This window comes from Sinohyriopsis cumingii, unplaced genomic scaffold (assembly GCF_028554795.1).
Source record: "Sinohyriopsis cumingii isolate HCF-2022 unplaced genomic scaffold, ASM2855479v2 utg000198l, whole genome shotgun sequence".
Lineage (NCBI taxonomy): Eukaryota > Metazoa > Mollusca > Bivalvia > Unionida > Unionidae > Sinohyriopsis > Sinohyriopsis cumingii.
The window spans coordinates 3,374,189-3,399,717 of record NW_028315875.1 but is presented as its reverse complement, the minus strand read 5'-3'; the positions used below and the strand labels follow the sequence as shown (position 1 = coordinate 3,399,717).

General features: G+C 33.6%; 1 protein-coding gene across 1 annotated transcript in view; it reads left to right on the top strand.

Moving 5' to 3' along the window:
• Positions 1–25,011, top strand: part of LOC149774590 (hexokinase-2-like) — a 34,254-nt gene extending 9,243 nt beyond the window's left edge. The window contains exons 2-10 of the mRNA XM_089945099.1: positions 3,212–3,374; positions 5,203–5,342; positions 6,803–7,018; positions 10,090–10,189; positions 13,749–13,828; positions 15,845–15,957; positions 16,399–16,557; positions 16,895–17,171; positions 19,221–25,011. Of these exons, the coding sequence (XP_089801225.1) occupies positions 3,212–3,374; positions 5,203–5,342; positions 6,803–7,018; positions 10,090–10,189; positions 13,749–13,828; positions 15,845–15,957; positions 16,399–16,557; positions 16,895–17,171; positions 19,221–19,337 (1,365 nt within the window). The 3' untranslated portion in view covers positions 19,338–25,011. The remainder of the gene's footprint in view (positions 1–3,211; positions 3,375–5,202; positions 5,343–6,802; positions 7,019–10,089; positions 10,190–13,748; positions 13,829–15,844; positions 15,958–16,398; positions 16,558–16,894; positions 17,172–19,220) is intronic.
• The last annotated feature ends 518 nt before the right edge of the window (positions 25,012–25,529 follow it).

Sequence of the window (25,529 nt, the reverse complement as noted above, 5' to 3'; positions counted from 1 at the left end):
GAGCAATCGAAAAGAGTAATAAGAGAGCGATACGAGTGCAGACTATCAGGGATTTGTTTTCTTTCGATAATCCATATTACCAAATCCGGAAACTATTTTTGTTTAGCCTTAAAGAATCATTGTTATTCACAATGTATTTTGTTGAAATGGCTCGTATGAAATAGTACTAGGTTAGTTGTTTAGGGTTTGTATTACAACCTTGACATAAATTAGACATGAGCTTCATCTTGAACGACAGTGTATAAAACTGTATCAAATGTATCAAATTGTCTTCTCCGTGGGGTTGAAAGAGAGAAAGACGGCTATTCTATTACAGGGACACGCACATTCTAATGCTTACGGTCATATCTTTGTTATAGAAGGTTGCCAGGGTTGTTGCATTGAAAATTAGCATAAGTAGGTCTTGTTTAACGAAAACTTGAGCAACCTTCTGTAAATGTACTCTTGCGATAGATCTGTGTTATGACCTTGGCCTACAATTAAGCATGCATCAAGCGATCGGTGAATAGATGAAATACCAAAATGGTTTTGAAAGAATGGGGGAATCGTATGGTCTAATAGTTTCTTTCATTTGTGCTTGAATTGTGATATGTCTTTAACCTTTGTGTGTGATTTTCAAGTAGGTCGTTGATTTAGATGAACACACCGTACTGTTATTGGGGTGAGCGTTGCTTGGACAATGGTTGAAGGAAGATAGGTCTATGCTTACACTATTGTCCAGCTTCAAGGTTTTGAAAAGATTTGTACACTGGATCACTCTGCTGTCAACCCATTTTTCCTCTCCACCCTACTTCAGACACTTAAACTATTTCCGTAGTCTTTCTTTCGCTTTGATTGTTTTATGAGTACTTTAAATAAAATATCAGCATGGACGAGGTAAAAATTTCCAGGTATCATTTTCCGTAAGGTTTCTATATTCATTTCCAATGAAGAGGAAAGAAACCGATTTGGGTTCTAAACTTTCTTTAAACATGTTTTCCAGCTTAAACCCATCCATAAAATGAAGAAGCAACAGTTACGTCATTGGTATATATTATTACATATATCTACCTCATCATGTGATGCAATTATTACATATATCTACCTCATCATCATATGCAGTTATTACATTGATCTACCTCGTCCTATAACGCAATTATGCCATCTGTCCAACCCATCCTATGTCGCAACTATTACATCTAACTCGGCCAATAACACACGATGAACTTACTGAATTTAAATATATATTACGTTTAAAAGCGAGGTCGTAATTGAATGTAATAAAATCCAAGGTAGCTAAAATGATTACAAAAGACTGCCATACAAGGAAAATATATTTTCATGAGGCAAATTTAACTACGCTAGCTTTATGGAACATTATTTCCACCAAGAGATATCTGAGAAATCTAACGCTTTAAAACCAATTATAAGCTTGACACAATCTAAATTAGGGCCATCTTGCTTGGCGCTTGGTAGTGTAGGTCCGAATTTCGAAACCCGTTTAACTAAACATCAAGTCACCTTTTTTAAATTGTGATCTCGGTAAGTTTTTTTAAAAAACTGTGTCAGTGGCAGTTGGTGATTTGGGTATGAAACTGTTTTGCCTTCATAAGATGAAAGTTACTATAGGAAAAACGTTGTATAACTAATTCTTAGCGAACATTGCATCAGAACTTATTGCTATGTTTCTATCCAAAATTTAAATGATGGATCATAGTTGAATAACAGTAGTAAGGTAAAACTAAAACATGTAAGAAATGAAATTGCATGCATGCCTTGTAGAAACTGACAGATTGACAAAAAAGGCTAGAAAAAGAATACAAATGATACATGCGAAATTAGTAAATTAGTACGAAAATAGAATGGAATGTTAGATTAGATGGATGAGCTGCGAGCAGGGAGGGAGAATAAGAGAGAGAGAAAATATGGAAGTTCGTATGTAGAAGGTAGTGATTGAACACACACACACACACACACACACACACGATATTAGTAGATGTCATGGCAACATATAACTGAGTGAACGTTGCAGGTGTCAGCGTGATATATTGCCATTTAAGTAGGTAGACGTGATTATGGACCGTGTTAAATCCATGGCAGAGCGTTACGTATATGATATTTTAATCAGTCTGATTGCGGCAGGATTGATTCTCAATGAAGCCCGGCTCCTAACTATATCAGATTAACGGAGGAACTATGGATTGATTGTCAAAATGCCAAAGGTTAAAATGTTTCAGAAGCAGCATCTGTATTTGCTGAAAAATTTGTCATAAGTTGAAACTTTGCAGAGGTCGGCTTGTTAAGGGAATCTCTAAATATGTGGAATTTTCCAAACCTCCATACACGTATGTTAATTATGTACGTTAAATAAACTTAAAATCTGGTTAGACAAGTAACTGCTTTTGGTGTTTTCTCAGGTGAAATTTCGGGTTTTATAAATTTCTTTCGCCGTAAATTTAGTCTTAGTTTCGCATGAGGCGAAGGTCTTGGCTGCATGGGCAGGACGTACTCCCTGGTAACGATTGTCCAAGACACTGTACTTGAAGTCTTGCGATATGATTCTGTAAAAGAGCAAAGAGACGATTCTTTAAAAGATGAAAAGAAAGCAAGGGAAATTGCCGCACACAGCGCCATAACAACACGATGACTTAGAAGGGATTCATATTGCAGTTAATACTTGTAAGAAGAGTGCTACAGGAAAGAGATCATTGTACGCGGCATCACATGAGAAGCCAGAAGGAATAGGTCGACCTGAACCTACTACTTTTGTTGAATCTGGAGTGACCCATAACCAAGTCATCAGGTTAAGAAGTCATGCTGAACAATTGAGTGAGATAACACTCACTCGAAATTTTGATGACATCTGTCATATCTATATAAACGGAATTTGTAACTGCATTTTGAAAATAACTTTTGGTAATTAGTTCTAATAAAAGTGTATCCCTAAAGAGTCTTTTACAATGTATTTTGTTTATCTAATTGATTAAATTGTTGTTTTTTATATATGGGGGCTTGTGTTCTGTTTTTTATATATCTCTTCTCGGATCTCCATATATTCCAGCCACTGATTTCATATTTTTATTATTCATTCGATCTGGGCAATAACACAGAGGTCGATCGTCCTTTAGATAACGATAACTGCCACCATCTCCACCACTACATCTTAACACACACACACACACATTATATATATATATATATATATATATATATATATATATATATATTTCAGATTGAAGCTTTCGTCAAGGGTTTCAAGCTCTCCTCCCACACGTACAAGAAAATAATGAGTTTATTGAACGAGGAGATGAATAATGGACTCCATAAAAACACTAACCACTCGGCGGATATTAAGATGTTCCCAACATTTGTTCGATCCTTACCCGACGGAACAGGTAAGCTTTTATAGTAATTTGTTATTACATTTAGCAGAGATACATATGATCAACAAGTGTAAATCGGCCATAGAGAGGACGGTGAGCAGGAATAATCTGTGTCTAACAGATCATTGATTGGCTAGGACGAACTTACTTTTGCAGCGGCAGACGTCGGGGATCCTGCATACACGTTAATAGTAATTTAAGTTAAACAAACTCAACTCCCTTTCAGTACCGTATTTATTTTTCTGCTGATTTAATGCATACTAAAGATATCGCTAGGTTATCAGATGATACGCGTACATACACAAACGCGTGGTTATCAGATGATACGCGTACATACACAAACGCGTGGTTATCAGATGATACAAGTACATACACAAACGCATATATACCAGATGATACACGGGCAAACACAAACGCGTGATTATCAGATGATACACGTACATACACAAACGCGTAGATGCCAGATGATACACGGGCAAACACAAACGCGTGGTTATCAGATGATACACGGGCAAACACAAACGCGTAGATACCAGATGATACACGGGCAAACGCAAATGCGTGGTTATCAGATGATACAAATGCAAACACAAACGCGTGGTTATCAGATACACACACAAACACAAACTCTAAAAAAGATACTCGACAAGCTGGGATGCGGAGGATCATTAAGCATTTACAGCTTTAATAACAACTGACAGCAACAATACTTATCTCTTAATTTAAAATTTCCATAAAAGAAAAGGCGGCTAGTAAATACATTAGTTTGCTATTCTAGATGTTAGCAAATAAATTTACTTGCACGCTGATGGTTTGTTCCAGGACTAAAAGTTCCTATAACAATGAATACACTATAAAAAAAAAAGATACCGATCTTCAATATCGTGGCTTAAATTCTATCGATTCTCAGATTATGGGAAGACACCGAGTTTAGTTTCAGCTGATTCGTGTTTATGATTGCTTTTGAAATAATCTTCCAGGCAAGAAGGTTGGTTTTATTTAATACTCATCGTTATACATTTTCTTGATAACCTGAGCAGTTTTGAGAATTAAAGGGTCTGGCTTGTGTTACTTTACAAAAGCAGCCTAAATGATGTGATTTTAGATAGATTTGGAACGTAACTGAGCGTACATCTTTCAGAGTAGCACATATCACACTACGATCAAGATAAAATTGTAATATTTTGTAAATATCGTAGACTGTTATAAATCCCTACCCAGTGGTCACGATATGTCTTTGGAAAATACTGAACTCCGACTACAAACTCGTAAAGTTTAACTTCAAGAACGTTTTAAAAACGATATAAACAACGAAATGCTCTGTCTTACTTTTCTGAGCTCAACTATTTTCAATTTAAAAAAAAATAATTCTTCAAAATCTGGTCTCTAATTTTGAGTCCTGCTTTTTAGTCCAGAAATCTGCTCAGGCATTCGTAGGCTAAGTGGCCTTGCGTTGACCATGGGACATGTTAGTCCACTCTTCCATTGTCGACACGCGATCTTTATAAGAGTGAATTGCCTTCAATCAAAGATTGCGAAGTAGTGTTGCCGTCGCGGTTTTGGGATTTATTTTGAATAAGTACCTCAGCAAACTTTGTATTTTTTAAAATCAATGTTCATATTTTCAGTTTCAGAATTATACCCTATATTGTGTTTAATGCAGAAAAGTCTGGCCTGAAGATTGCGATGTTTAACCTTTAGTAAATTCACTCGCATATTGATCCAAAGATTATATGAAAATTATAGGAGGCAGTTTTACTCGGAAGTTTCAATTTGGTTCCTTTGTTTGTGTTATGCAAATCATGACACAAACTTATTAATATAAAGTCTCTCCTTGCAGAAAAAGGTCAGTTCCTTGCCCTTGACCTGGGAGGAACGAATTTTCGTGTATTGTTGGTAAAGATAGATGGGCGAGACGTCGATATTCAGAGCAGAACCTACCTGATTCCTCAGAGGGTCATGTTAGGGACGGGAACACAGGTAAGGTTGGTCTGAACAAAAGAACGGATAGACAGTTGGACAGACGGACAGAAAAGAATAAGTAAAAACGACAGTATTAGCCATTTTGTATATACTTCGAAGTTCTTAAGTCTACTCAAAAACATCCCATCCCATGTTATATCCAAGCATATAATGGTTATGACTGCGATTTACGCTATTTACTAGCGTCAGAATGAGTGGTGAACTCGTTGCATGATGGGTAATGTCCAACAGTGGCAGGAAAAAAGTGAGTTTCCCTCATGCTGTTTGCTATTAATATGCGACAAAGTATGTTTTGTTTTCAGTTCGAAACAGTTTATTAGTTTCAGCACAAATAAGTTGTAGCCAAACAAAGTGCACACGTTATTTTAGGATATTTGGTATGTAAATTGGAGTCAGTCAATGTTGTTAAAGTCAGATTTTAGAGTCTTCGCTCGAAATACCATACTGGCATTTATTTATGAGTGAAACTCATTTTGTTTCGTGATTTGATTGCCTCCCATGACGGATGCTATTTGCGCAGTTTTAAATTGATAGTTCATGAGTCCGCATTTGTCAACAAGAATACATAATTGTCCTGACGTAGATTGTGTCTGCTTTTGAGATCCCTGGATGTAGTTGTCTTGATTTCTTTATCTAACGAATGTGAATAACAAGTTCCATAATGTTGACTACTAAATTATGAGGAGACACGAGTGAAATGCTGTCGCTTTACGAATGTTTTATCATCACAAAGTTTTCCTGTAAAAAATAAAGAAGGAAAGAAAGAAAAAAGGTTGTGACTACACTGTGATATAATACAACAAGGTTGTGACAACACTGGGACATGATACAATAAAGCTGTGAATACACAGTGACCTGTTACTGTAAGTTGTACTCGGCTTGAGAGTTTATAGTAACTATGAACTTCGATTATTAAAACATCCATTGACTTTGATTTAATTCAGTTTTATAATTAGCTTACCTTAAGTTAAAGCAAAACGCTTAGGAAAGTTTGTAGTTGTTTGTTCTATTAGAAAAACAATTTCCTTAAAAAACAGTGGAAGTAGCTTTACTGGTATGACAAAAATTTCTTTAACAATGTCGGCTTTTTCCTTCAGGTTCTCCCGTTTCGATGTGATACTAAAACAACGTGAACATTTAGTAGTAGAGAATATCTTGTTTAAATTGTCCAAACTTGTATATTTGATTTTTTTTAAAATTTGCAGTGCTAGTACCATAACATACTAAAATACGGAACAGATCCAGTTGAATGTAAAAATGTGCGGGCTGTCCACCACCATGCAGAGCACCAGAACTGTAGAGAGTATATTTTAGAATTGTCAGAACTTGTCGTATAATCAACATAAAGTACATTTTTAGAAAAGAAGTCCTAATTTTGCAGTGCTGTAGAATTCAGTTGAAATACGTAAAATATCCCTAATTTTTAATGTATGGATATTTTAATCTCCTTTTTTCAGCTCTTTGATCATATAGCTGATTGCATCATTAAATTCACCCAGCAACACAACCTGAAAGGAGTAAAGCTCCCATTAGGGTTCACGTTCTCCTTCCCATGCAAGCAAGAGGACCTCAATCAGGCCCGGTTGTCCAAATGGACGAAGGGTTTCCGGTGTGAAGGGGTTGTTGGGGAGGACATTTGCAAACTCCTTCATGAAGCTTTAAAGCGGAAATCGGTAGGTCTATTAACAGATTATCTCAGTGTTACAAGTCATTAGAAAGCAAGTATGTTAATTATATAGTTTTGTTCTTGTTTCATTTCTTTTATTGCTAATTGTTTTTGCATGTCATTCAATTTTGTTTTTGCTGTAGGCTCTTCTTCATTCATGTTTTCTATATAATCCTGCGGAAAACATTTGAAAAATTGGTTTCTTTTTGGATAGAACACTTGCTATTTGAAATTTAACAATTCAGGAGATATCTAGCATTTAACAACACATTTTGAGTAGAAATTTAGCTTTGCACTACCATAACACTGCAGTTTCAGGAGAAATATAATACTGCAGTCCTAACAACACATTTTCAGGAGAACTTTAGCACTGCACAGTTGTAACAACACATTTTCAGGAGAACTTTAGCATTGCACAGTTGTAACAACACATTTTCAGGAGTAACTGCATTTCCAACTCCATGTTTTATCTTTGAATGATCAAATAAATCATTTCTAGTTGTATTCTTGCTTGAGCCTAAAATGTTTTGATAATTTATTTAACAAACATTTGAAACATTTACTCTACCCTTTTCCAGTGTCTCATGCTCGAGTTATGTTTTATCTTTGCTGTGGTCACATGTGCAACAAGCAGCAAGGCTTATCGAGTTATGAATGAGAATCTAACTCATACTTTTACCTAGTTTATCTCATGCAAACTTGCATCTATATATATATATATATATATATATATATATATATATATATATATATATATATATATATATATGTATATATATATATAATAAACAACACCAACACATAGAATATTATCTTGAAGAAAACGAATATACATATAAGCTATCAAAGGAACATGTTTGTGATTTGATAAAACTTGTGTTTGAAATTAACTTTTTCCAACTTGGTGATACAAACTATCTCCAAAACATGGGAACAGCAATGGGTAGTCCTATGACACCTGCTTATGCATCTCTTTTTATGGGAAAATTAGATAATGATTTTCTAAATAAATGCCTCTTAAAACCAGATGTTTGGTTAAGATTTTTAGACAATATCTTTATGATTTGGAGTTATTCATTAGAAGACCTTTATCATTTTATAGACAGTTTAAACAAATTACATCCAACAATAAAATTTACATTCACTGTTTCAAAAACTAAAGTATCATTTTTGGACGTAAAGGTCGTGAAAAATGAAAATAATGACATCACTGCCATGGTTCATGTTAAAAATACGAATGTTCATCCATATGTTGAATATTCTTCATGCCATCCTAAATCATGTAAAAATGGGATACCATATAGTCAAGCAAAAAGATATAGAAGAATTATTTCGGATGACTCTATTTTTAAATCATCTTTGACAGAGCTAGGTCAGCATTTTTTAAATAGAAATTACCCTATTGACATCGTTAATACTGCTTTCCAAAAAGTATCTTCTCTTACACAACTTGAATCTTTACAATGTAAAATCAAAAATAGAAATGAACATATCATTCCTTTTGTTATTGAATATAATCCAAGTTTACCTAATATAGGTAAGATTATCAATAAATATTGGGATTTATTAGACTTATCATGTAAAGCAAGTGCTAAATTGCTACATGAAAGCAAACCTACACTTGCTTATAAAAGGACTAAAAATCTTAAAGATTTCCTAACTAATTCTAAATTAGAAAAAAACATCAAATAAAATAGGATCATCAACTGAATGTAATAGACCTAGATGTTCGCACTGTAATTTTATTAATGAAAATACTTCTTTCAATAGTAATAATATGAAAGAAACTTTTAATATGCATTGTGATACTAATTGTGCAACATCAAATGTTATTTATTTGATCACATACAAAAAATGTGGCATCCAATATATTGGACAAACCGGTCAGCAAATATCTGAATGTATGAATCAATATAGATCAGATATAAAAAATTATATCGATCAATCGTTTTCATCTCATGTTGCCACACATTTTAACAAGAGTTCCCTTACTTTGCAAGATTTCTCCTTCCAACCTATTGTTAAAGCTGATTCTGAGAAGGAACATCAGCTAAAGGAAACCTATTGGATTCACTGTCTTAATACGGTATATCCAAAAGGTCTAAATTCAAAAACACTATACGACATTCATTAATCTTTTTTTTATATTATAATTTTGTTTAATTACGTCCCTTGTTTACAATTAGTTAAGAATATTTTTATATTATTCTAATTTGCAGAATAACTTAATTAGTGAAAATATAAATAATATCATAAAAATAAGTTTATTAATTCTGTAAACATGAAAGTGCATTTTAAATTAATTCTAAATACATTATGATTACATGTAATTATTTTAAAAAATTATTGATAGTAAGTATTATGCACACCATAATTATTTATTATATAAATTGAGTTCTGATGTAATATTAAACATTCATCAATAGTATATAAAGATTTTTTTTCTTCAATTTTTTAAATATTTTAATATATATTTAATAAATGTGCAATAAAACTGTTTCTATTTAGTCATAAATTATAAATTCTATATATATATATATATATATATATATATATATATATATATATATATATATGCCATAAAGATTTTGTAGATGTAACTGTAGAAATTAAAGGTTAAACTGTATGATTGCTTCATATTAAAATACGATTACCTTTATTATATGGTGACAAATGGTTTGCCTTTATGAACCATGTAAAAGTGTTGCTGAGTTGCTTTTCAAGGACATAAATAAAAGAATACTAATGCCGGTAATGTGTTGTTATTTTACTTAGTTATGCAGGCTAAATGGAGTTGGTGTGATCTTTATATTTCAGCTACTAATTTCTTTTATCTTGCACATTTTTTGTTTATTTTTTCTTCGTAATTTTCTTTTCCTTGGTCATACATTTGATCTGATGATTCCATTGAACCATTTAGATGTATTATTATTTATATATTTTGTTTTTAACATCAACCTTTTAAGAAATGTTTCTATCCACTACACGAAGTCACATTTTAAATATTAAGATTAAATGAACATTGATTGTAGTTTTAAATTTTCATGGTGGTGAGTTACAGTATATTTTATATTGCAGAATATGGATGTAGAGGTGGTGGCTATAGTAAATGACGCTGTTGGCACTTTGATGTCAGCTGCCCATAATGACCGAGACTGTGAAATAGGCATTATACTAGGTAAGAATCTCTCAGTTAAACCATTCTGCTCTTTAAATCTAACAAGTCGTCTATCTGTCGGTCTCTGTCTTTCTTTACACAAGCTTAATATTAACGTTCTTCAGACACTTCTATAAATATTTAATTTCTGGTAAATGTCATGATCGTTTTTATATGGCAGCATTGAGCCGTTTTATGGAACTCCCTTATCCTCGATTAGATTTACATATGCTTATGACCTCCTTCCGTCAGCTGGGGTAGTTCACTCTCAGTAGCTGCCTGAGCAGGGGTAGACAAACTATCTAGCCCGTTAAACACTTCTATCCAGCCTGCCATTACTCACGGCAATTGAGAAAATTACTAGAATCACCCTCCATTAAAAATAACAAGCTTTGAACAATTTGCATTCAGCTAATTGCTATTAAGTGTATTTACTTTGTTGTGGAAAGAACATAATAGGACTTTGTACAGAAGATTGAAGTAATTCACTAATATAGTAGAGATGTTTTGGCATGAGAAGACTTACCGTTATTTGTGGAGTGCCCACCCACCCCAACTTATTGCCCACCTCTGATGTAGAAGAGGTTGTGAGAAGCATATTGCAGTAATAAAGGTACATGCTTGTCACATTCACTTGTTGCCATTTGAAGGGAAATTGCAAAAGGTGCGTGGTATTACTTTTATATTGATTTACCTTGGTAAATTTTCCACTTGGGATATACCATGGTTCTTTTTCACTGTTTTTTCATCAGTAAGGAATGTACAGAAATTCCCAAGTAATCTTTTTATACAAATTAAATGATATACTCAGCATGTTTTCATTCTTCATGATAAAATAATTTCAAAATATATTGCCAATGTTTTGTACAAAACAGTTGTAGGTAAATTAACTTTAAATATTACAAATATAATTTTTTTATTGTATGATCCTTTAATCACATGGTTGACATTGGTAGCCAATTGGGATACTGTGAAAGATATTCGGGCCAAATCCAACTTTGAACAAAATACGAATTAAAAGAACATACTAAAACACAATTTTTAGTTATTTAATAGCACATCTTAATGTGTTAAGCACATATATTGTTTCTGTAAGACTGTGAATCACCTTAAGAATTTCAGGAAAGCATTTGTTTTATGTTTTAATTTTTACATATTTCTCAAGTCCACTAAATATTTTGTCCTTTTTTGGAGTAGGTGTGTTGGTAAGTATCTTGCTCGGGTGTTGGCATCCCATTCAGAGTTTCTCGTCCTATTAATAAACAGTGGTTTGTAAATTGTAATATTCAGTGTCAACCAACATACGCTCTTGAGTCAGCACGTTCACACGGTGTCAACTATAGGGTACGCTTAATCAACCCACTTTCTACACAGAGTTTATGTACAACAATTAACATACATATGACAAAATACACCTACTATGCGCTGTAAAGGTACCGATCATTTATGGGGGTCTAGGGTCGGTTTTCTTTTTTGTTGAGATTTTTTAAATTTTCTTTTATCTCATGATGAATTTTTTTCCAGATAATACAATATGGTGTTTACAGTATCCATCATAAATCAGAGAACGAATTTTTTTTTTTCTGCTATTGACAGACTGACATTTTCACACACAAAATTGTCAGGCCCTGCCCCGGAACATTAACCTGTTGGTCTCTAACGTAATTGCGATATACCATGGTACATCACGCAGTACGTTTAGAAATACGGTACACGATTTTCCTTTGAACCCAGCTATAGAAATTTTCCATTAATTCCTTGTCCCATTCAATAATTTATTAATTTATTCGTTAGGTTTAGACCATTTCATTTTCGGGGGAGTGTGTGTAGTGTGGGAGTTTACTTTACAATACAGGATATAATTTTTTTTTCTTCTGTAAACTCAGGACAGTATTTATTACAGTTAGTGTTCTGTTTAGTATTAGTTCTTTTTTCAAAATTAGATTGAGTATTTTTTTAAGCATTTTGGCCATATTCCACCCCCCCTCTCCAAACGATTCTGGCGCCCCAAAATCAGTAAATGATGAGCCCGTAATTCATTAGTTCACTCTTTTGCATTTAGTTTATTCGTTTCTGAGTTTTCAGGTTTTTTTTTCTCCCAACATTTTGTTTTCTGTTTGTTTGTAAACATGTCAAAGACTCAGCTACTGAATTTTTAATCGAATTGCATCGATTACCACAGTAAAGGCGCAGTAGTATTGTAGTTTCTCCCCCCGCAGAACCTCTTGTAACGGTTCCAATTCCCTTTGATAGACCCCAGCTAAACTGACCTAGCCAGAATAGACTAGCATATTTATGGATCGTCTGACGTTACCTGCGTTATACATACTGAACCATTGAGGTTCTGTGTGGGGAAGATAAGAATTCGGTAAACATGTTGTCACTTATCAATCCTATGAATGAAATTGAAACGGAGTTGGGAGAGGAAATTACGCTGTAAATTGATGCGATGTTCAGGTGCATAGCATTGATTATTTAATCAATTTCACAAAGAGCTTTCTGTAAGGGGCGCAACTTCTTGCATGGCTGAGCTCACGTATCAAAATACTTACTGCTCATTGCATTCATGAAGATTTCGTCACTGTTTACATAGTAACAAATGATTTCTCGGCCAGTCTTTAGGATGGATGGAACATATCGTTGCTGATGCTATTCTTGTCTTAAAAAATAAAATAAAATAAAAAATAAATAAATAAAATAACGCGAATTGAGTTTCCTTATGCATAATGAGAATGTATGTTTTAATTTCCTGCTGCACTGGTATTAACAAGCGACTGACCGTTTACTTTTAGGGGGAGTGGTGACTACGGTTTTCTTTGAAGCAGGATTTTTTAAAAATATATATAAACAAACAATAATTTCTTTGTTTCAACTAATGTAATAATATCAAATATATTTTTGTTTGCTGTAAATTACAGTATAAAAATTGTTTCAAGCTATTTGAGAGCCGATATTTTTTCGGAGAATTGCAGGAGGGGGTGGTGGGTCTGCTGGCCATCAACCATAAGAGCTTATGATGATCTGTCGTCTGTCCAATATCATTACGGTCATCTTGTATCTGGCTGGTTGAGCTTATCGGCACTCTAAGGACTCAATTTCTCATCAGATTTGTTTAACAATGGATTTTATCACGAGATATCCAGCATGATTTTATTATGAGTGAGAACTATACATACTGATGAGGTGATCTTGAACACAGTATTTCTGACATGATTGTAATCGCACTAAGTAAATAGGCTAATATCATCAATCTTTAGGACAATGAAACATTGCTTCGGAAAACATTTTTGTCAATATTACTGTTATAATTCCCCTTTTTTGCTTTACATGATTGGCTTTTAATAAATAACATTATATCATTATTATGGAGACTTTGATTTTCTGATGGCGTTTAGTACTGTGTTTGATTGTTTACTATTACTCTATCTTTTATTTATATTTTCATTTATTCATTCATGATTCATTCATTCTGTCTCTGTATTATTGATCAAAAAAAGAATAAATACAGATAATGAGAAGAACAAGGAAAGTAGATCCTCCTCTGATTTGAAAATAACGTCACTGCGTTTGTATTCTACAGGTACAGGTTGCAATGCGTGCTACATGGAGAACCTTAAGAATGTTGGAGTATGGGAGGGGGAGTATGATCACCCCAATCAGGTAAATTGTCATTACCACTCCCCACCCAACCTTTACACGCAGCATATTTTATTCGTAATTTAGGTTTTTCAAAGAGTTTCATTAAATACAGTTTAAATTAGAAGCACATACATAAATGCATGCATGCATACAGCCAGACAGACAGACACATTGTCCAAAAATTACTTACACGGATGAAATTTAATGATGCTAAAATATGTTGATTTTTACAAAAATTTCTTTATGTTCTATACATGAACTCTTGATTGCATTGAACATCACATCATATCTCATTGTCTGAGAAATGGTCATCTCAGCGTAAGATACATCCAGGCAGTTTTATAATAGATAGCTTAACAATTATGCAAACTTGCTAGAACAAATGCTATAGTGGTTGGCTTCTAGTGGGATTTGTTGTATATATTAAAATATATTCAAAATACATATTTTCTTTATTTTTGGTAGGATAAATTCTTTAGTCATGCATTGTGTCAGTTCAACTCTGATACAGTTTTGGATGACAGATAATTTTGTAATTTAGTAAAGAGGAAAGAAAACAATTCCATTTTCTGTATGCCAAAAAGTAATCACATCTTTTAGGGTATGACTGGTACTGCATGTTGTAAGTACTTGTTAAGACTTTGAAACCTTTGAATGGAAACTTGTTGAAGAATGAGATCAGTCCAACAGTTTCTGACACATCAGTATTCTCATTCATATCACCTCATATATTTCTGCAAGACAAAAATATGCATTATTTGTATAGTGACACAATACTTTACAGAAAATCATACATTTCCTTTGCCTGAAATTTCTTAATAAAAGAGAAACCACAATATATTCAGACCACATCAGCTATTTTGATGATTACATTGATCATAGGACTTATTCTTAGCTTTGATTACTTTGCCGATCGCTGCTATTTAGATCACATCGGTGATATAAGAAACAAGAATTGACAGAAAAGTGATTAAAAAACAAATGTGTTTTCATTTGCTACTCATTGGTCAGTCCCAGACTTCATAAGTTCCAGTGGTCTCCAAACGTTTTGCTCTACAGTTTTGTATTTTGCAACGGTTTAGATTTTTAAAGAAAAAGAATTTCCCTGGTTTATCTGACTTTCATACTCTCTATTTAAAAGAGAGATCTTGTATATCTTAGGTATTGTTAAAAGAACTTTTAATTCCTTTTATTTTGGTGTATGATTAATCGATGCAATACGGATTATAGAGTATACATCTTGGCCTTACTTCAGATGTGCATGTATAAAAAACTACTATCTCCACTTGGTCTTTTTCACTTCTTGGATTTCAGAGTGTAAATTGTGAGAGAGAAAAAAAGAGCTGATAATTTTTTCATTTTATATATTTGGTAATTCTTTCATTGCTCTTTCAGAAGCTGATTCTGTCTAGATGAGCGAAATTTATTTTCACTGTTTTAATAACTGCTAAAGATAGTGAACATTAGACTAATTCTAAACTGGCTGATTTTTCAACTACATGGGATTTTATGGTCAGCTTTGTGCTCTGTTCATGTACAGTTTCCGCAAGTACAATATGCAAAGAAATTTTAGCTACAGTACATGAAATTAACTTAGAAGTATGCCAACATTCTCTCCATTTTTTATGTTTCAAATGCAAACATCTTCATCCTACTCCTGTTCCTCTCTCAAAAGTTCATGATATCTGTAGAGCACCACCAAAATCAATCAGTTTTATTTAGGCCTTATGGGATTGCAGATTATATGCAAGCATTACATACCTCCAAAAGGGAAGAGCTTCACAACATGTGATGATGGCCCTGGTGAACAAAATGTATTTTTCTGTAAACTACATGCATCTTAGGCATACATTTTTCAAGCAGAAATAGCAGAGGTGGTGTAGGATTGACCTCAAAGTCATGCATGTATCATAATCTGAGTTTGCAGACTGGTTAGGAAATATAAATACTCGATAAGCACCAGTGTAGTCTTTGCTTTCAATGTAACATGTACTTTTTTGCAGTTTACCATTCAGACTGTTTTGATTTTTGTTGCAGATGTTAATAAATACGGAATGGGGTGCCTTTGGGGATAATGGTTGCTTAGACTTTATTCGGACAGAATATGACAGGGAACTTGATAATTTCTCCATTAACCCAGGAAAACAGCTGTAAGTTATATATTGGCTGTAAGCATGTCATGCTTATAATTAAGTGATCAGTAAAGATGCTAATCAAAGGGAATGTTAATTTTGCACTTTGAGATACATTTCTTCTGCCATTTTCATGTGGATATATTCATGTTAGCCTATAATTTAGCAGTTTTTGTGATTCTTCAAATAAGATAAAATTTAGTATTTGAAAAAATTACCATTTGTGTTTTTTCATTATTAAGTAGATACTTATGCTCTTTTATAAACATTCAGAAATGTAATATTCTTCCTCTGCATGGTTTATGTTCTGATTAGTCCAGATCTTCACTTTCTTCATATGTGTGTGTGTGTGTGTTTGGGACGTGCATTATGTTGTATTATTGGGTGCCATGGTAGCTCAATGGCTAGCATTCCAGACTCAAAACTCACAATTGGACCATCTCTTGTTCTTTCTACTAGATTGGAGAAGATGATTGCAGGGATGTACATGGGCGAGATAGTCCGACTGGTTCTGGAGAGACTTACTATGGAAGGGTTGCTTTTCCAAGGGATTGACAGGGAATGTGAACTCTTTGTTAGGGGGCGCTTCTACACCAAATACGTTTCAGAGGTTGAGAGGTAAAACTTCAATTTAAGTATAAATAGACAAAGAGACAAATTTTATTCAGAGTCGAATTATATATGAAAGAAAATTAAATACACCAGAATAAAAACTAATATTGGTTGCAATGACAGTAACTTAAATGAGTTAATTTGTCTGTAAATAAGTACTTTCAAAAGGCAAACTCCTGCTGACATATATACATTTAATTGGTTTGTTGCAATTGTCAATTATGGTGAACGACTGAAACATGGTCAACATTTTAGCACATTTTAGAGATAGTAGATTACACGATGTATTGAACAGTTTTTGTAGTTTCTGCTTCAGTTACATATATTTCAATTTCCATTTCAGTGATCACGACGAGTTTTTCAGAAACACAAAGCAGGTTCTTGATGAGCTAGGAATACAAAATTACACATCGGAGGACTGCAAAGTTGTGAAGTACGTGTGTACATTGGTTTCTGCACGTGCCGCTTTCCTAGCTTCCGCTGGTCTGGCTACACTCATTAACCGCCTGAACAAGCCAAGTATAACAATAGCTGTAGATGGATCTCTTTACCGCTTCCATCCCAGGTTCCATAATCTAATGCAGCTCAAGATTCATGAACTTGTCAGGCCAGGATTGAGGGTAGGTCATTTTCTTCTAATTAGCCGAGAAGGAGTTAGCCTAGTAATTATTAGATACTTTATTTGAATGATAGTACTATTACAAAATACCATAAGTACTCACTTGTAAGTCGAGTCCAACTACAAACTGCACATTTTGTGCTGGCAGAACTGGGTTTGTGTAGTTTGTTAGGTGTAATCAGTAGAACAAACATAGAAACAAACATAGACCCTGGTCTGCAGGTGCATTATGTTATGGCAGATCAGGATCTTTGTTGTTTGCAGTTTTACTCCTCTTATAAGTGAGTATATTTGTTAGGTAAAGATATATTTGACCATGTCTCAGGAGCTATATTCTACTCAACTGCAGTTAAATATGTTAAACATATTGATTTATCTTAATCATTAACATGCCACAACAAAGCAGAGGGAGCTATTGTACTACCCTTGGCATCGGCATTGTGATTGGCATCGGCATTGGGATCCACATTTATGAAAGTCTATGCATTTGAACAGCCTCACTACATGAAGACCATTCTTCCTATATCCTTGGCAAAAATCTTTAGTGAGCTTTACAGCACCTAAACCATGGTGAAGATGCTAAAGTTGCCAACTTTGTGCATACATGTGTCTAAATTACTTGTATATTCTTGATTTAGTTTTTGTATTCAACTCCAGGGTTTTGGTATCCTGTATGTGTGGTATTATCTGGATGCATCTTAACTACATTCTTGTAAAAAAATAAGTCACTGTGAATCATATTTCATGCTACCTTGACCTTTTTAAAATGTTGTTTTAAATTTATTTCAGAAGTTCTTTTCATGCTAAATTCAAACTAGCTGATTGCATAATCTCTTTTAGTACCACGTCATTGCAGCAAAAGAACAGGATTGTCACAAGAGTTCATATTTTGCAAGGTTATGGTTTTATGTTTAGCTAATAGTCACATAGATATTTTCCTTTCTGTATACTAGTGATCTAAATCATTAAACTTGGTAAAGGGATCAATATTAATGACTCTAAATCCTCATCACAACATTAGGTCACTGTGACCAGTACTTCATCTTTTAATGACTGTGTTTATTAGCTTATGACCACAAAATTTTATGTACATGCTATGTGGATATTACCCTTCCTAGAATCATTAAAATTTAGTGTATCTTGAAGGTAGTAAAGAAATAATGCAAAAAGAGGTCTCTGTCACCTGTATTTGATGTAGATAGACTTTGTTGAAATCTTATGTTTAAAGTTCATTTTATTGTGTTGTTGTTGTTGTTATGGGGTTTAATGCCATTTCTCAGCACACAATAGGCTATACATGGCGGCTGGTATTAATGGTGGAGGAAGAGCCTGGGAAAAACCCGGAAAGAACCACTGACCCACTCATTTTATTGGGTACTGTTTATGTTAAAATTTTGTAGCTTGTTAATTGGTTGCATCTATGTTACTAGTACTACACCCTCTAAGTCAAATAAAGTAATTATTCAGACAAAAAACACAATTTGATGCAAGATTTATACATGATAAGTTAGTAAAATGTTACTGTCCTAAAATTATTGAAAAATTTGTGAACTTTTTATCAATGTTGTAATGCAGCTGTAATCATTGATTACATAGCTTAGTTCTATGATACCTTTAGGTGTATCAAGTTCAGCTTTTAGGTGTACCCAGTTCAGCTTTTAGGTGTGTCCAGCAGCCATTGTGAATATTAATTATGATATAGAAAATAAATTCAGACTTTAGTGATCTTGACAATGTTATACATGAATGAATGGTTAAGATATCTTAGGGTTTTCACCAAAAGACTTTTTATAATATCTAGTTGGATGAAAACTGTGTAAATCTTGAAATCAATATGGACACAAAGGTGGCTGTTGTGAAAATGTTACTTAGAAATATTGGAGATTGTTCAAACACTGAATAGTTAAAAAGAAGAAATAGTCTTATAGATTCCTGGAAATTATGTTCAGCCAGTAAAGCTTCAGTCCCTTCATGGGACTCATATTTACATAGATACGTTAAATCTATGAATCAGCATTACCATGTACATGCTCTTTTCTATTTCTTACAGTTCAAGTTAACACTATCTCATGATGGAAGTGGAAAGGGGGCAGCACTGGTAGCAGCAGTAGCTTTGAGATTAAGAGAAATGAAGAAAGATGATCAAGAAAACTTAGCCAGTGCTTGATATTGTATTATTCTGCAGATTTTTGCAACATTTTCATAAATTCATTGTGTGACAGGTACACCATTTCTTAATTTCCATACGTTCATCCTTGCCACATAATCTCTTGGTCAGTGTATCACTGTAATATCTTGTAAATCTTCATTCATGTAATTCACATTTTCTTGTCTACATAAGAGCATCCACAAGTTCTCCTAAATTTTCAGGCAAATTTGTACTTTTCTTGGTGCCAAATATTCAGTGGATTGAGTTATATTGCTAATATATTGACTTATTGTTTGTTGACTTTAAGAATCCAAGATGGCAGATTGATATCCTTAACAGACAGAAATACTGATATTGATATCTGATACATTGTATCGATGAAGGCAGACTTTAAGATTTGGCCGAAATGGGAGGTATGGAGTGATACATGTTAACCATATTGGGCAATATTAAAATATCAGCCATGTGGATTTATGTATCTCTTTAAAAATGGTTCAGGAAAGTGGTCAGAGTGAAAAAGAAGTCTCATTTACCAGCTACAATTAATTCAACACTAGTACATTATATCTTTGTTAAATCATGTCTCTTGAACAGTGTTAGGTCAGTGAATCAAACTCACCACCCTGCTTCTTGTTAGCTGTTGTCTCATCATTGCCTGTTTCACTTGGTATGTTTGGTCTAATGACAGTGTGTGTGTGTGTGTGTGTGTGTGTGTGTGTTCATCATATTGAACCGTACTCTTATATTTCTATTTGTGCTGTAAGTTCATTTTATTGTTTTGTTTAGGTTGTGATTGCTGTGGCAGGTGCTTATTTAATTTGCAGCCTGTAATTGTATTCAATCAGAATAATTTCTTAATTCAAATTCCATATGGTATTCGTATAGACATAAGTTGACGTATATAAAAAATAATAATATAAACTCTTTTTCTTTCTTTCTTTCCCTCTCTCTATCTCTCTGTCTCTAATCTCTCATATTTAGCATTTATATTCGATATTCACATTGTACGTATAATTATATTAAGCTTGTCGCAGGCCAAATATGTTGTAAATACAAATATTTAAATGTATGAGAAATGTGAGCAGCATTTTATTGTAATGTGAAATGAAGATTTCATAATATTTGTAAGCTTTATAATTGTTCAGTATGCTGTTGGTGCTACATAATATTTTGTCAAGTTATTTCTCCGTTCTTACATAAAATTATTTCTTTGTGCAACATTTGTTATGTTTAGGCCAAGTCTTCAGTTTTGTTGGAGGGAGGTGGGTGGGTGGATGGGTATTTTGTATAATGCCGATAATTCACTGAGTGATTCATTAAAGTCTCGGTACTCATTTAACAAATTAAAGATAGAGATTTTGTTGTTACAAATTTAGGATTTTCATCTGACAAATCTATATGATTCCTAGTATTTTCTTAAACTGACGATGAGGTCTTTAGAAGAAAATTAAGTTTGCATACACTACTTTAGTTTCACAAATAGTTGTAAAATCATGATTTTTTTAAAGGAGGATTTATTTATCACATTTTAATTAGAAGAAAAAAGTGTTTTTAATTAAATACTTGTTAGCGTTTTGATCTTAAGGTTGAAGAAAAAACATTCATGCAGTTTTAATGTATTCTTCCTAGATGGGAATTATGCTCAGACCCTAACTGATATTTCATTATCATATCATTTTGTACCACAATCTTGTATGAATAGATAAATGTGGTTTTTGTTAAACCACAGATTAAATCATGAGGGAAGGATGTATCCCAGTTGTAAAGAATTCTCCTCATACCAGCTTTACATTCATTCTGTTTCAGTGCCTTATTTGGTGTAGACATTTGCATTTCATAAAACAAACATCTGCCTACCCTAATTGTGTCAAATTTAAATGAAATAATGACCCTTAAAAAGTCTGCATGTATACTCAAGAAACTGAGATTTACCTGGATTATATATATTTCATTATGTGTACAATTTTGTTTTCAGATATATATAATTTAAAATCATAATTATTTTGCATTCCTTAGAAAAGTTTCAATGGAAAAAGAATGTAAAATAAACTTTAATGTTTTGTTTTCTTCATGAGCAGGTAGGAGTGCTAGATCTTATTTCTGGACTTAAGTATGAATACTCCAATTTTATTCTTTTTCTTCAGAATTTATTCCTAGCCTAAAAGATATTGCCAAGATGAATCCAAGTTTATTATTATTCAAGTGAAATTTATATTTAAAGAACCTTAGCATACCGCTACATGATCTTGTACAATTTGGAAAATCTCAGTACTGCCTTTAATGGCTTGGGGGAATTTAGTATCGAACAAATATAATAAGTTTTGCTGAATAATAGTTGCTACAAGACATCATAATGTTCCAACATATTTAAATTGTCATCCAGTTTTGAGACCTTCAGTGCATGTGCATTGGAGTGAAATGAAATGGTATCCATGTGCCTTGGGTGGAGTTATTTCAATACTCAAGTCCAAAATGCACAGGAATAGCCTTAATGTCCACACTGGTCATAATGGCCATTTTGGTGGCTTTATTTTCTGCAATGACCATAATGTCCATGGACATTATGAAACAGTTTAAAGTGCCTTTAATGTCTGCACATTTTAAAAAATGCCGATAGACAATAAAGGAGTCATTTCAAAATGGTTTCTAATAGAATATCAATTTGGATGATTCAGTAATGAAAAGCTAACCTTTTTAAAAATAGCATTAGAGTGATTTTGTTAATTGATGAAAGAAAATGAATTAATGAACGATGAACTAAATAATAAATAGGTCTGTAAACATTATATAATTTGTGGACTTTGAGACTTTTGTAAATATCTGCAAATGTTGTAAGATGCAGAAAATAAATATATTAAGAAAAAAGCACAAAAAAGAGAGAGTAGAAAGAGATGGAAAAAAAAGTGAAACCAAAACAACGTGAAATGGTAAATGGATATTAAGTACTTGGCAGATATTAAGCCATGTTTTAAATTTTTTAAAAATATTTTTATTTGTTTTTCACATCTTCCTTATTGGCTATGAACATACTTGTCATAAAAAACATTAGGTCTGGACATGTGATACAGAAAGTCTTTGTCTCTGGACATGTGATACAGAAAGTCAGTGTCACTGGACATAACTTGACGTACAAAGACAATGTCTGTGGACATGACTTGGCGTACAAAGACAGTGTCTCTGGACATAACTTGTCGTACAAAGACAATGTCTATGGACATAACTTGGCATACAAAGACACCACTCCGGTTGCCTAGTGGTTAGTGCGGACGCGAGAGGTTGCAGGTTCGAGCCCGGCCAAGTCATACCAAAGTCTTACAAAAATGGTATAACAGCTGCCTCGTTTGGCGCTCAGCATTAGAAGGTTAGTGTTAGGACTGGTCAGCATGGTGTCAGGATAATGTGACTGGGTGGGACATCTTGCTACATGTCTGCGGCATGATGCCCCAGTGCTAAACGTCACTATAAACTGTCACACTGCAGACATCATAGCGATATGACTGAAATCTTTTTAAAGCTACGTTAAAAATCTAAATCACACACACACACACACATGCATACAAAGACAGTGTCTATGGACATGACTTGGCATACAAAGACAATGTGTATGGACATAACTAGGCATAAAAAGACAATGTCAATGGACATAACTTGGCATACAAAAAGACAATGTCTATGGACATTACTTGGCATACAAAGACAATGTCTATGGACATAACTTGGCATACAAAGACAATGTCTATGGACATAACTTGGCATACAAAGACAATGTCTGTGGACATTACTTGGCATACAAAGACACTGTCTATGGACATTACTTGGCATACAAAGACAATGTCTGTGGACATATTATACACAGACATTATATCTGTGGACGTTTCCTACAAACATAATGTATGTAAACATTAAGGAATGGTAAAAAAAAAACATTCATTATCTGCAAATTAGTTGAGGTTTACAGACTGTTTTATTTATTTATTTATTTTGATTGGGTTTTCTTTTGTTCTTGTTGTTTATGAGCTAATAAAAAATATATGATGCTATTTTGAAAAAAAGAGTTAGGTTTCAGTTTTTTAGGTGTCTAACAGATATTCTGTTTTTAACATATTTTAAGATGGCCCCGTTTTAGCATCAGTTAAAGACATTGCTGACAATAAAGCCTCCTACAAGTAAACTCATTGTAATTTTATTTGCAACACTACTTTTTATATACTCAGTGAGATTCAGATATACTCAACAATTTATTTTGGCATTACCGAAGTATGTTGTCAGTTATAAATGACAGAATCTCAGTAGTTATTTAGATTTACCCAGCTTTGCTATCATACTGCTGCCCCTCCCCCCCAAAAAAACTAGTTGCTTGATGGTAATTTTGGGCCACCATTGGGCCAGCCCCTCCCCCCTGCATTTGTGTGAGTTGTGTGCTTGGTTGATACGCCGCTGCTTTGATTAGGTCAGCATTTTCAACAAATGATATATTATTTGTTGGATAAGTCTTTTCAGACCAATCATTTACAATTATAGAGTCAAGTATTGTGGGGATTATTCTCTCCAGCTCTTTATGCATTTTGGTCTGCTCATGTATTCATCCTTGGTTACTTTGCATGTCCACATAGTAACTCTACTATAGCTCTGCCCTAAGATTTTTATTGTGAATTCTGTGCAGCATGGATGTTTGACTGTGATAGAAATATGGTGGGAAGCCTTGATTTGGAATATATATATATATATATATATATATATATATATATATATATATATATATATATATATATATATATATTACAACAGCAGATGATATGATCTGTCCATGTTGCACTGGAGCAACTTGAGCAATACAAGTCTTTGTCATGTATTTGAAAGAAAGACTGAGAAACTAATTGTAAAACTAGTATGAATTTATGCAGAGAGTGCCAAACTGTTGCCAGGGATTGTTTTACTGCAGAGAGTGCCAAAGTGTTGCCACGGCTGGTTTCACACAGTTTTTGCACTGTTCTTTGTCAACTTTTCTGTCACTTATATTTGAATCGAAATGATGGTGTTAACATTTTTGTTTTAACTGAAAATGTAACATGGGGAATTGTATATATTAAGGAATACAGTGGTACCTAAATGTATCGGATTGTAATACTTGTGTTCATAGCTATAGATATATTATGATCAAATAGGATTATTTTCTAGACTTTATTTTCCGGCATGAAATAAGGATTTTAGTATATTTACTGGAAAGACAGTCTGTCAGTCAGAAAAATGTGAATTGGTTCTCTGACTTTCTTATTTCACATGCTCAGAAGTAAGGAATTCATTAATTGCAGTTAAGATTTTAGTCTTGTGCCACTGTTTATTTCATTCACATATATTTTAATGGGAAGCTCAGATTATTGTGTTACCTCATGGCTTGTGATATCTGGTTATTTTGTCAGAACCCACTCCGGTCCTTTTTATGCACATGATATGTACTGTTATTTGTTTGTTATTGTCATGGAAACTGCATTTTAATTGTATAGAAAAGATAAGTCTAGTAAATGGACTTTATATTAAAGCATTTTAACATGCTTGATATGATAATGTTATGTACATACAGTATTATACAGACATAAATTACATATGTATTTTAATAAGCAAGACTTCTATATAGCTTCTGCAATTGCCATGTGTTTGTGAGCTGTTTGAAATAAAGTATCAACCCGTTAAAGTCTTTCTCTTTTTTAGTTCGACAGGTTATATAGCAGAATGGTCGGGCTGATGTTCATTGTCTTTTTGTCCATCTGTACAAGCTTTTTATTGCCTACACTTCTAAACTGGCTCGGTTGTCTAAGGTGCTTGCTTTTACAGATCAATGACATCTCACCTCTGTCAACACAGTTTGTGAGAGAGCTTGCCACTTTTATGGATTGACTTATAAACATGGGTTGCTACTAAATGACTTCTTATGAGCTCCAGTTAGTCTGAATAAAATGGTGTCAACCCAATGTCCAATATATCTGCCAAGGCAGCATTCTTGAAAATCTTCATATCACAACTGCAACCGAACAGAAAGATGTATTGACATGGGATATTCACTAAAAGGCTTGTAATGTCCAGTTGGATTTAAGTGTACATTGTGCTGATCTAACATCCAATATGGCTGCCACACAGCTACCATTTTGAAAAACGTGTTATGCCTTCCCCGCTGAATGGTGGTATCAACATTTGGTTTTCACTAAAAGACTT